This window comes from Pleurodeles waltl, chromosome 4_2 (genome assembly GCF_031143425.1).
Source record: "Pleurodeles waltl isolate 20211129_DDA chromosome 4_2, aPleWal1.hap1.20221129, whole genome shotgun sequence".
Taxonomy (NCBI): Eukaryota; Metazoa; Chordata; class Amphibia; order Caudata; family Salamandridae; genus Pleurodeles; species Pleurodeles waltl.
This window is the reverse complement of record NC_090443.1, coordinates 331133873-331147342: the sequence shown is the minus strand read 5'-3', so window position 1 is coordinate 331147342 and position 13470 is coordinate 331133873. Positions and strand designations below refer to the sequence as shown.

The following is a 13470-nucleotide window of genomic DNA, read 5'->3' as shown; positions in this document are numbered from 1 at the left end:
CAAGATAGGGCCTTGATCATGCCTGGGGTGACCTTGTTGATGTCATCAAAAGAGCCTATAGCCTGTACCCATTTAATGTCTAGTTTTTACTGGAGGGGGTCGCTTTCAATGCACACAGAACAGAACTAGAGGAATGCATGATGACATAATCCCCGATAGTGAATTGTAGAGGCGCACTGAAAGAGACTCTTATCTTTGGATCAACTTTGCCAATTATATTAGCCTTAGTTGTCTCTCTGATGGTGGGGGGGGGTACTCTTCTTTTTTTAGTGAGGTATCCAGCTTTACTCTCAAGAAAGTTAGGCTTCTTAATGGTTGAAGGACTGACTTTTTCAAATTCCGAGTGAAACCCAGCTCGCTTAACAGGGTAATGTAGGCAGTTGTGGATTTTTGTGCTGTTCGAATGGAATGAGCCTTGACGAGCCAATTGTCTAAGAATGGGAACATCTGATGTTTTTGTTTCCTTAAGAAAGCCTCTACTGGCGCAAAACACTTTGTGAAGATTCGTGGGGCTGAATTCAGACCAAAAAGGAAGAACCATGAACTGGTAATGGCTGCCGACTACTGTGAACCTTCTGAATCTCTTGAGCGAAGGATGGATGGGGATGTGAAAATACGCATACAGCAGGTCGAGGGTTGAACTGTAATCTCTGTGATTTAGGAGTAGGAGACTATCCTGTAACGCTACCAAGTAGAATGACTGTTTTTTTGAGATATGTATTGAGATCCCCTGAGGTCAAGGATTGGTCGCCACTCTTTCCACTTTTTGTGGACCAAGAAGAAACTGGAATAGAATACATTTCCTTGTTGTAAAACTGGAACTATCGCCCCCTTCCTAAGCATGGTCTTGACCTCCAATTTGAGCAGTTGTAGATGTTTTGGAGTGGAGGTGTGAGGTGGATTTGGTGGTGGGATCTGAATGAATTCTAGGGTTTGGCTGAACTGAACAAGATCTAGGACAGATTGGTACAATGTTATCACTTGCCAGCAGTGAATGAAGTGAGATATTCTTACTTTTAGTCTGAATGGAGAGGAAGGGGGAGTAGCCGGGCCTGCAAGTGGTTATTGGCGACCAACTGCGTTGTTTCCTTGGTATTCTGCTCTGCCTTTAGACGTGGGTCTGTTGTAGGCCGCTTTCGGCATTTGCAGTTGAGAGCATCGCCAACAAAATTGCTGAGAAGATGCATAGGAGGGGTACAGATATTGTTGCTAACCTCCCTTATGTGACAGAAAATCTTGTCTGCTGGAATCCCAAAAGGGTAACTTCCTAAACTGAAGAGTTCCCAGCAATTTAGCTGTATCTGTGTCCTCCTTTATGATTTGTAGGGCTTCGGCAACATGCTTGCCAAAAAGGGCCTCTTCATCGAATGGCAATATTTTGTTTTATACATCAGGTCTAACCAAGGTAGCTTTGAGCCAGCATTGCCTCTTGAGTACGGCAGAACCTGCAAGCTGTCTAAATGCAGTTGTGCCGATATCCATGGCACAATCTATCACCTTCTTGGCTTCTGGTTTAGCCTCCTCTGGTAGTTGATCTAGATATGGCACAATGTCAGCCCATAGTTGTCAACTTTACCTTCCTAGAACAGCTAGAGAATTTGCTGCCTTGACAGTAAGCGCAGACAACGATGAAAAACGCTTGCCAATATTATTAAGGCACCTACCCTCTTTGTCTGGAGGCGCAGAGATTGGAGGGAAGGGATTCTTGGATCTACTTTGGGCCACCTGTGTGATCACCGAGTCCTGCTTTGGATGGTCAATAAGACAAGCAGGAGCGTCCTCTTGAGCCTTGTATTTTTTATCTAGACACGGAAGAACTGCAGTCACTGTGGCCGGATTCCATATTACTTTTAATCCCTCTTCCCAAATGTAGTTGACAATGGGCATAGATTTCACACTTTTCTGGAATGGGTCATGGAGAAAGCAGTCCGTCTGGTTGGTGGGCATGGGAAGTGTGAATCTTTTTGCTGCCCTTTCTAACATTATGACATACCCCAAAGTCTTCAGGTGGGCGATGGAGATGATGGTCTAGGTATGAGATAGTCACCCCACTCCATGTGGAGGTTGCAGAGTTCCCCTTCCCGCACATCATCAGAGGTTGTTGAGTCTTAGAGAAGATCTGTCTGTGCAGTATGCCTTGCTGATGTAGGCAATGATACTGGTCTTTGTCTTGGAGTGGAAGGTTGAACAGTAGGTGACTCTGCAGGTAGGGATGCTTGTTGTGCAGTAGCTGGAAAATGCCTTCTATAATATGAAAGCGTGAATTGCAAGTCTGAACCAGAGAACCAGGTAGACAGACACTTTCCTTGTGGTATGAGTGTTGATATTGTTCATGAGAAGCACAGTAATCTTGCTGTTCATATTCCCTTTCATCATACTCCTCTTCCTCCTCTTTGCACTTTGCATGCAGCTCGGAGGGACTGTGTACAACTTCCTCAACCAACAGATGGCTTGGAGAGGTGTGCGTTGGGATCAAATATTAGCTTTTTTCATGTTTTTGAGTTCTTTTCTCTCATCAACCGAGTCGTCATCGTCGACGAGGCTGAAAGGATCGTCATCAAGAAAACAGTCTTTTCCGTCGACGGAGTAGTCCTCACCGCCATCAACAACAAAGTCAGGTAAATCTTCAGCTTTGACGGTCTAGTTGTTGACAATGAGCATGTCGTCCACTAGTGTATGTCTTCACCATTAATGGCATCAACAACGAGGTTTTTGACGCCGGCGAGACACTCGTTGACGATCTGTCAGAAGATGGAGCTGAAGAAGGCTTTTTAAAAGAATGCCAAACCTGAGGAGGTGGTGTAGGCAGTTCAGACAATTACTTTCCTTTTTAGTTTTTCTGAGGAGGCAGATGGTCCTTTTTTCTCCTTTGGGTTGGAAGAAAGCTTAGATTCCTGAAGAAATTTTGAAGGTCTGTTTTGAGGCTTTTTTAGGCTGTTCACAAGAGGAGCGAGAATGGGATGATCTCTCCATTTTATGTGATCTCCTTGAGGATGAAGATGAGTCCTCACTATCAGAATCAGACACTGACTCCTTCCTAGTTTTAAGCTTCTGAGACAAATCAGCAGCCTTCCTACTCCGTCTTTCAATGTCTTTGTAAAAAAGGTATGACATACTTTACAGTCTTTGGAGGTATGATCTGGATAAAGGCAATAAATGCAGTCTTGATGAGGATCTTCGGAGTGAAGTCTCTTTTTACCACAGTAACTGCAGGCCCCGATGACAGTTTTCTTCTCCTTATTTGACATGATGAAGTCAGACTTAAAGCAAAAAAGAACTATGTGGTAAAGGTAAACGTACAGAAATATTGAGAAATTCTTTGAAATATATTGAAGTAGGTATAATTGAGCAGAGCTCAGTGGAGACTCCCTAATAGGACATGAGGTTGAAAATCTGAGGGACTGGAGCTTCTCACAGGAGTGTTCTAAAGAGCAAAGCAACCTAATTGGCTGAAACCTACCTTTGGTCTCTTTTTTTAAATTGATTATGATATGTTACAAAATTAAAGGGCCTAGGGCCTTCATACTCTATGTTTAACATTGCATTACTATTATAAGGTACCAGGGACACCCATCTTGATGAGGGGGAACGATTCAAGCATGTGAACCTATGAAAGTTCCAAAACTGGAGTAATGGAATTTGTCACTTGAATACATTACAAAGTGCATTTATCTAACTATTGTTGCATCAGCGTGTGTCTTTGTGTCTAATGAACACAAGTACTGATTTTCATGTTGCTGCGTTACAGAGGTAAGCAAATTATACATTCATAAACCATGCAGCAATGGCTGTTGTTCCTTTGGTAGAGTGAGCGTTAGGTTTCCCTAGAAGGGGCTTGCCTGCTAATTGATAGCATGTGGTAATGCAAGCCACTCTCCATCTAGCAATGGATTGTTTAGATGATACTAACCCTTTCCTAAGATGGCCAAAATTTAGAAACAGACGACTTAATTTTCTCAGAGGTCAAGAACTAAGGCACCACTGTGATGCAGTCTCAGGACAGTAAGAGTGAAAGGTACTTGAGTCCTGATTAGATTTCTTGTATTTTTGTTTTTATTTATCTGATGACTTTGATCCAGAGGAAAACCGACTTCTGGACGGGACTGAACTTTCAACTTGGAGCAGTCCTACCGTGAAGTCGCCCGGTGCCTGGCAATGTAAAGTTTCACCTTGAGGTCTTATATGGCCTTTAGATTCGTCAACGCACAATCATTGCAGGCCTTTGAGTCATGACTCGACTCCAGACATCACAGGCAAACCTGAAGAGGGTCTCTCATAGATATATTTTTGCAACAGTCTTTGCAAGGTTTAAAACCTGTCGTTTTGGAATGTAACATTTCTCTTGCACACTCTTAAAATTTCTGGTGGTAATAGGATTCTCAAAGAAATGAGAGATAGCTCCAGATCAGGAATCAAGGTCAGCATTTGCCACCACCTACCGGCACTCAGAGGTACTGCTAAAATGTTTCTGCATCAAGTCTGAAGACCGCAGCATATTTAAAAGGTGACAAATCTGCGGCTAGTAGTCTTCATCAGAAACAGAATTTTCAAAGCATTAAAAACATGATCCATCTTAGGCAGATATGGGGTTTTCGAAGATGAGAACGTAGAAGTAGCAGAAGAGGCCCAGGGAAAACAAGGCTGCGACTATGATGTGGAAGAGATCAACACAGGATGTGGAAGTCTGTTTTCTACTTACAGATAAAACTGTACATAAAAAGATGAGACTCTAGGTCATTAGAGCCTTACGGTGAGAGAAAACACAGGATTCAAACCTAACGAGAGGCTTTCAAAATTGAAATATTCCCTAGCCGAGCAACCGTTCAAATATAAAGATCACTCTAGATCAAAACCACATGACACTGGCAGGGAGAAGAAAAGATGGTTAAACTACCTTCAAAACACAAACAAATGTGAAAAATGAATACAGAAATACAAAAGAAAACATTTAGAGGTTGTCAAGCCCAAAACCCCATCAAAAGAGGGAAGGGATGGGTTTTAATTGCTCACCTGGGGCTCCGGACATCAGTCATTTTGGTGTCTTCACCAAACTCCCGCTTCAGGAACTCCTCAAGTGGTGCCGATTCGTAGGGGCGCGAGCCTTTGAATACCTCATCCTTCATCCGAAAGTACAGACAGCGCAGGTACTCCATGGACTTACCTAGGGGGATAAGCGGGATGTGATATACACTAAAGGTAAGTCCGGACACAAGGATGTTGGAGGGGGGGGCGTAATTTACACAGAAAATAACAGAGTATGGGACCCAAAGAAGGAGTGGTGGTCAAAGAGGAGAAAAACATGAGTCTATAAATAGGGAGAGGAGAGGGTCCAAAGAAGTAGAGGCCTACAGAGTTGGTAAATACATGGGCAGAATCAAAGAAACAGAAAGAAGCCTACATGGGGTGGAAGTGAGAGGTCTATGGAAGGAAGGAGGGGCTAAAGAAAAAAGGGAGGGGCAAAGAGAGGTGTTGGCTAATGCTACGGAGAAATGTACAAAGAGGGGGGAGCCCTCAGAGAGAGAAGGGCATGAAGAAAAGAAGGGGCATGACCGGTGGCAGTGACATATAGAGAAGGGCTCTCCGTCAAGGAAGGAGCCATCTGAAATGGAGGGGCAGAAGGAGGAGGAATGTATACAAATATGGAAGCGTACATTATGGGGTAGATTGTACAGAAAGGAGGAGACAAAAGCATACATCAGCATCAAGGAAGCATTCAGAAAGGAGCCAATGGAAAGGTCATAAGAGAGAAAAACGTCTGCAGATAGAGTTCCAAAGAGGGGAGCCTACAAAAAAGAGGGGAGCCTACAGAGATGGGAGTAGAGAGAGCAGTAAAAAAACTAACAGTAGAGAAGGGTCCCTACATGCCAAAGCGGGAACCAAGCAATACAGTAGAGGGCTCATAGGGCAGAAGTGCAAGCATAGCAATCGAAGCAGGGGCCTACAGGCAAAGCTTGGAGCCTAGCAATAGTGATGGAAGCCTAAGGATACTGACAGTGGCCAACAGGCAGAGATGGGAGGCAGCAGAGTGGTCTGTGGATGGGTGGATAGAGAAGGGCTTGTAAACAAAGAATGTGGAGGCCTTAGAGTGATGATCCTAGAGATGGAGAGACCTACGGAGAGGGGTGGCTTTAAGATGAAAAAGCTGACAAAGAGGGAGAGCCTGAAGAAGGAGAAACCTACAGAGAAAGTTCCCTACAGAATGGAGGAGGCTTCAGAACATAGGGATACCTTAAAAAAGAGGCATAAGGTGACAAAGTGGTAGACATTAAAGGAATGTAAACAGCATTCCAGCAAAAGCAGCCAGCAAAGCAGCACAGTAGTCATATACACTCAATTGTGGATGTAGTTTTCTAGCAGAAACTTGTGGACAATATGAGGTAGCCGCAAAGAATATAAACAAATAGTTAAAGAAATGCAGCATCTGAGCACATGCATTCAGAGCACGGGCCTGAGTGTAGCTACAGGCTGCAGTGTATAACCATTTGTAATCAGGGAGACACAGTGCTTGTGCTAGTGTGCCACATAAGGCACATTGTCCTTTTAGGTTACTTAAGCAGGGAGCCATGCACTTCCTAATTGCATTTAGAGATTGGTGTGCTTGCAAATGCAGACAAGTGGCTCAGTGTCCTTGCATTTTCAGGCTAAGCTAGACTAGGTTTTGAATGTGTTTTCTGAAGACTGTGCCCTTTCATGCACAGCCAATAGGAGTAGGGATGCTTTTGCAAAGTCAGGAGGCATAATGCAATTTTATGAGAAGCTAGGAGGCACAGGGTCTCCATATATGCAATCACAAGAAGCCAAGTAAGGGACCATGAAAAATTGTGCACTGTCTAGGCGTACAGAATGCGCACTGAATCTGCAAGCTCAGTCCAAGATTCACCATGTTCTTGCATGCTGTCACACTGAAGCCTCATACTTACCATGCACAATGGCTAGAGCCAAGATGCCCCCAGTGCTGGTCCCAGATATCCAGTCAAAAAGCTCTCGCACTGGTCGGCCTGCTGCCTTTTCGATAGCTAGGAGGAGCTGAATCAGCACGAGCCCACGGATGCCTCCACCGTCCAGACATAGGAGGCGATCACGTCTGTGGGAAGAAACAATGATAATGCAGATTTCATGAGGGCTTGGACAATAACCGTAAACTGTCACCAGACACTGGAGAAACAGTAACACGCATTAACTTATTAAGACTTTAGGACACAATCCAGCTGGTAAACAGTAGTGCTTTTACTGCTGGGTATCAGAATGAAAATAAGTTGCTTACCTGTAACTGTAGCTCTCCTGTAATGGAATCGTTGATAGATTCACTTGCTTGAATCATTCCCCGTTGTTGACATGAGAGTCCCACTGTACCTTATAATAGCAATGCAATGTTAAACAGACTAGAAAGGCCCTAGGCCTTTCATTTATGGAAAATATCATAGTCAACGTTAAAAAAAAAAAAAAAAGAGAGACCAATCTTAGGTTTCAGCCAATCAGGGAAGTTCCTGTCCCTCAGATTTTCAAAGCACGAGTGTAAGAAAGTGCCTCTTTTGACATAGTCAGCACTCCACTTTTTGCCTGGTTTCTTGTGTTATTTCGACTGAAGGTGCACTGGGTTCCTGCTAACCAGGTCTCCAGTGCCAGATCTCTTTCCCCAAACTGCACAGCCATTTTTCCCAATTGGCAAATCCTCTAGATACCACTGTAAGTCCCTAATAAATGGTACCCGTGGTATCTAGGGCATGGAGTACTAAACGAAGGACCGCCGAGAGCTGCAGCACAAATTGTGCCACCCTCAGGGACCCTCTCACCTAGCGCACACAGTGCTGCTTTTGCAGACTGAGTGTCTTGGTGCAGAACTAAAATGAAAGCACAACATGGCACACAGCCTGTGTACCATGTACCCTTGACACTGCATATAATATATGTAAGTCACTCCTCTAACAGGCCTTCCAGACCTAAAGGCAGGTTGCATTATATTACACATGAGGGCATACCTGCATGAGCAGTTATGCCCCTGCTATGTCTTTGTCGATTCTCATACATAGTAAGTGAACAGGGAAACCATTTTAATACATGTGCTGGACACTGGTCACTGCGAGTTCCTCAGCTACATGGCTTCTCTCAATATAGGGACGTTTGGTATCAAACATCTCGTACTGGTGAGCCCACACTGACGCCGGTATTGGATTCATCAATACCTGCACCCAGAGAGCACCTTAGAGGTATCCCCCTGAAAACCTACCCAGCTACTGATGTGTTCACTGACTGGTCCAAACAAGCTCATCCACCCTAGACATGTTTCTGGCCCCTCCTACCCCCCAATCCACAGGTGAGATCCAGCGCTCTATTGAGCCAGAGACAAAAGCCCGCCCTGGGTGGGGGTGTTAACACCTCTCCCAGGGAGGATGGACATTCCAGGGTAGGGAGCTTCAAAGGCCTAGCTGCCATTTTAAGGTGACCCAGGTCTCTCCAGATGTTGGAAATACCCGACCTCCCTGTCCTGACCCAATTTTTGGCAGCAGCACAGGCAGGAAAATTAGCCAGATTTGGAGGTGTACCCACTTCATGCTAGTCCCATCGCTAAGGTGGCCGAGCAGAGGTGGACACTACTTTTTAAATTCCTCCATCTTGTTTTGAAGGAATTAGGTTACTAGGGTGTTATGCCCACTTCCAAACGGAAGTGGTCATAAGAGAGGTGTAGTCCCTCTAAAGGGGGTCAGCCCATTGGCTACTACTTGGCACTCCCTGTAATGCCCCTAAATTGAGTATTTAGGTAGCACCCTTGAACCTTAGAACGCAGATTTTGACAACCTAAGAAGACCCGGACAAAGAAGAGTTGCACCCACAGAAGAGAAAAAAGAAGCAGATGACCACACAGGACTGCCTGCTGACCTCAAAGGTCTCTGCATAAAAAGCAAATTCATCCAGCCTTCAATAAAGACTCAAGTCTCCCTTGGATAGCGGACCTGCTCTGCAACAAGACACTCCAAGGAAAAGATTCTGCAGCTACTGGAACCTCAGAAACCCAACACCTGAAGTGACCACTGCACCTGATGTCCACGACCCGAGGTGAAGCCAACCACCTGAGCCAACGCGGTTCCCCAGTTGTCCAGAGACCGAATACAGTGTGGTCTCACCCCTCTTGGACACTCTTGAGACGCCTGCAGCCTCTGCACGCAGGCCTCTCCCCCACAGACTGGTGGTGAAAGAAAACCTGACACCTCAGCAACCACTGCACCCTTCGCCCCTGACCCGATCCGAGGTGGGTCATTGGTGCCAATGACATCACCAGGCTCTTAAGAGCTCGAGTCCACCTTAGGTGGCTCCTAAGATCTCTCCTCCCCCCGTTTCAGGGGAATCACACATACATAGTCAGGAGTATTATGCATCCTTGAGGGATGATGGCATCCTGCATTGCCATCGTTCCCAATGCCAGACTCCATGTGTCCCTACAGCATTGTCTGTCTCGTTAGTGGTCTGTCACAGGGTCACCTGGAGGATCTAGTGTTGTTAGACTGCCAAAGCCACCACTCTCTGCAATGGTGGAACACCACCATCAGTGAGGAAAGGGCGGCCTTTTCTGGACCCTGTGCCTCTGGTCATTCTGGCCACATACGCATCACTGATGGGCTGGGGCGCTCACTTTCAAGACCTCACAGTTCAGTGCCTCTGGGATCTCAATCACCAATCCCTACATATCAATTACCTCGAGATTTAGGCAGTGTTTCTAGCCCTTAAAGCATTTCTTCATCACCTGTCTCATATGGTTGTCTTAGTCTGCACAGACAACATGACAGCCATGTGTTATTTACAGAAACGGGAGGTACAGTCGTCCCAATTGTCACATCTCTCTCAGACAACATGGATGTGGGCTCTCCACCACCACATTCACCTGATGGCAGAGTATCTCCGAGGGACGGACAACGACTTTGATGGCCAGATAGCAGGTTGCAGCAACAAGTCCTTGAATGAAAACTCCACCCACAAGTCCTTCAAAACTACTTTGCAAAGTGGGGAACTCCTCAGATGGACCTTTTCGCCACAGCAGAAAACCCAAAATGCCCAAGCTTCGCCCACAGGTATCTACACCCTCTATCCTATGGTTGAGCTGGTCAGGGATATTTGCACCTCTCCCTCTCATTCCATTTCTGGATCGGAGGATCAGGCAGACACCCCTCAACATGATCCTTGTAGCTCCCACTTAGATGCGTCAGCAATAGTTCACCACACTTATGGACCTCCCAGTAGTTCCCCAACAGGCCTGACCTTCTCATTCAAAATCAAGGGTAGATCAGACATCCAGACCCCAAGTAACTCAACCTTGCGATATGGCTCCTTAAATCATAGAGTTTGGTTACTTAGGATTGCCTAAGGAATGTATGGACATTCTCAGAGAAGCTTGTAGACCTAAAACCAAAGCTTGTTGTGTTGCAGAATAGAAACGTTTTGTATGATACTGCCAACCCAGACGTAGTAATCCCATAAAAGCTACTGTACAAGGCATTGTTTGTTATTTGCTACATTTATAAAAGGCACATTTAGCTTCCACTTCCACTTGTTTACATCTCACAGCTATAGCTGCATCTCTACAGAACAGACAACATACTTCCTTGTTCAGAATCCCAGTCATCAAAGCTTTCATGGAAGGCCTTTAAAGGGTTATTCCGTCCACAGTGCCTCCTGCACCATCCTTTTGAGCCACTTCATTCATGCCCCCTTGAGTATATTCCTTGGAAAGTAACGTTTTTAGTCGCTATCAGATCACTCAGACATATTAGTGAGCTCCAGGCCCTAATCTTGGAAGAACCTTTCTTCTGGATTAATAGAAACAAAGTGGTCCTTCACACAAACCTGAAGTTCCTTCCCAAAGTGGTTTGCCAATTCCATATCAACCAATCAATTGAGCTCATAGTCTTCTCTCTGCAGCCTGACTCTGCTGCAGAGAGATCTCTACTCAGTCTAGATGTTAAACAGGCACTTATCTTTTACATTGACAGAACCAAAGACTTTAGGGAAACCAAACAGCTCTTTGTTGCTTTTACACTACCTCACAAAATCAGTCCAATATCCAAAAACAGCATAGCTAGATAGATAGTAAAGTGTATACAAACTAGCTATGCTAAAGCAAAAACACAGTTACCAGTTACTCCTAGAGCAAATTCTACTAAGAAAAAAGGAGCCACTATAGTTTTCCTTGGAACCATACTTATTGCTGACATCTGTAAGGCAGCTACATGGTCTACACCACATACATTTACAAAGTGTTATTGTGTGGATGTACTAGCACAATAACAGGCCAATGTAAGGTCAAGCTGTGCTACAAACACGTTTCCATTCAACTGAAACTCCCACAAGCTAGCCACAGCTTTCACGGAGGGACTCCTTTACTGTCTATGCAGAGCATGTGTATCTACAGCCACACATTGAACGTAAAATGTTACTTACCCAGTAAGCTTCTGTTCGTGGCATGTAGTGCTGTCGATTCATATGCGCCCTCCCTCCTCCCTGGACGCCCGTGGACGTTCCAGCGACTTTATATTCGCATATACTTGTACATATGTAGTTACATTTGCATGGACATCTCTTTCTTTATACTTCCTCAACAATTCTTTTCGCACCTGCATGCGGGAAAACAATCTAACAAAGGAGTTGATGCCTACGTGCAGTATCACCGAGATGGAGGAGTCACTAGATTCATTGACTCAAAAATGCTTCTACGAAGAAAAACTTGTAACACTCTGGAACCAACACTACATGGCAGGAGTATGCAGAGCATGTGAATCTACAGCACTATATGCCAGGAACAGATGCTTACAGGGTAAGTAACATTTTCCTTTTCAGATGACAGGTTCATTGAGATGAAAGTTCGAAGGGACTTTAGGAATAAACTTTGGGTTTGTGCGGAGAATTATCCTATCGTCCCTAAACTGCAGGAAAGGTTTCCTGTGTGGTGAGGGTTTGAATCTCGCTGACTCGTCTGGCAGAGATCAAAGCTACAAGGAGGGCAACCTTCCAGGAATGGAATTTAATATCCAGGCTGTGAATGGGTTCAAATGGGTGCTTCATAAGCTGCGAGAGCACAGTGTTCAGCTGCCAGAATGGAGGAGGATGTCTGACTGGCGGGAAAACTCTTAATAATCCTTTGAGGAATTATTTAACTATTCTGGCCAACCATAATGATCGTGACATGGGTGATCGCCTGAAGCAGGAGATGGCTGTCAAATGAACTTTGATGGATGCTTGAGCCAATCCTGCGCACGCTACCTTCAGGAGGCATAGAAGGATCTCTTCACGCAAAGAGGGAAGTGGATGTATGTTAGTATGTTGCCACCTATGCAAGATCTTTTCCACTTATGACAATAGGTTTTGTTAGTACTTTCTGTGCAGGCTCTGGCAAGTATGTTCCTGCCGTCTGAAGAGATGTTTAAATAGGAGAATTCTTTGTGCTCAGGAGCCAGATCGATAAGTGAAAAGGATCGGGATCCGGGTGCAACACCTGGTCCTTGTCCACTGTTAGGAGACAGGGTATTGTTTTCAACTGGATGTGGGGTTTCTCCGTGAGGAGAAGCAACTCTGTAAACCAATGCTGGCGTGGCCACGTTGGGGCTATGGGAATTATTGTGCATGGTTCGGTCTTCATTTTCATGACGACTGTCGGAAAAAGAGGTATGGGAAGAAAGGTGTAAGCAAAGACTCCGGACCATGCAACCGAAAATGCATTTCCCCATGATCCCTGATGAATATGCCAGCTTGAGGAGAACCAGCATTTCTGGTTCTGGGGAGTTGCAAAGAGGTCGAGATTTGGTTTGCTCCACTGGAAGGTGTTGAGAATTTCCTGATCTGTTTCCCACTCGTGGCAACAGGTCCTCAGTCTGATCAGAGTGTCCACTATTGTGTTTTTTTCTTTCTGGGAACATGTTCCACTCACAGATGCACTCCGTGATGGATGGAGCCCTCCCAGACGCCTTGGGCCTCCTGAGTCAGGAGGTGTGATCTCATATCATCTTGCTTGCTAAAATAGTGCATTGTGGTTTTGTTGTCTGTTCGGATCAGCACCGCAAAGTTTCTTATCCTTGGAAAGAAAGCCTGCAATGCTTGGTGCACTGCCATGAGCTCAATCAGATTGATATCGCAATGTAGATGAAACATTTGCCACCTGCCACTGACCTGCAAGTCTTAAATATACGCTCCCTATCCTTCTAAGAAGGCGTCGGTGGTGATGGTGATCAATGGAGAAGTTAGACTTAGGAAAGAAAGACTGACTGACACGTTTGTCTGTCGCGACTACCAGGATAGGACCTTGACCATGAACAAAGTGCCTTTGATGATGTCAGCGAAAGAAATGGCGGGCAGGGGTGCTTTAGACTTCAGGGCAAAAAGATTAACTGTGAACTGGTAATGGCTGCCGGCTACTTTGAATCTTAGGCATTTTCTGTGTGATGGGTGGATGGGGATGTGAAAATATGCATCCTGAAGGTAGAGGGT

General features: G+C 45.2%; 1 protein-coding gene across 4 annotated transcripts in view; it reads right to left on the bottom strand.

Moving 5' to 3' along the window:
* PLA2G6 (phospholipase A2 group VI) overlaps nt 1-13470 on the bottom strand; it is a 317414-nt gene that overhangs the window by 73632 nt on the left and 230312 nt on the right. For all 4 annotated transcript variants that reach the window (XM_069231334.1, XM_069231337.1, XM_069231335.1 and 1 more), the window contains 2 exons: nt 6921-7084; nt 5011-5161 (listed from right to left, as the gene is read on the bottom strand). In XM_069231334.1, the coding sequence (XP_069087435.1) occupies nt 5011-5161; nt 6921-7084 (315 nt within the window). The remainder of the gene's footprint in view (nt 1-5010; nt 5162-6920; nt 7085-13470) is intronic.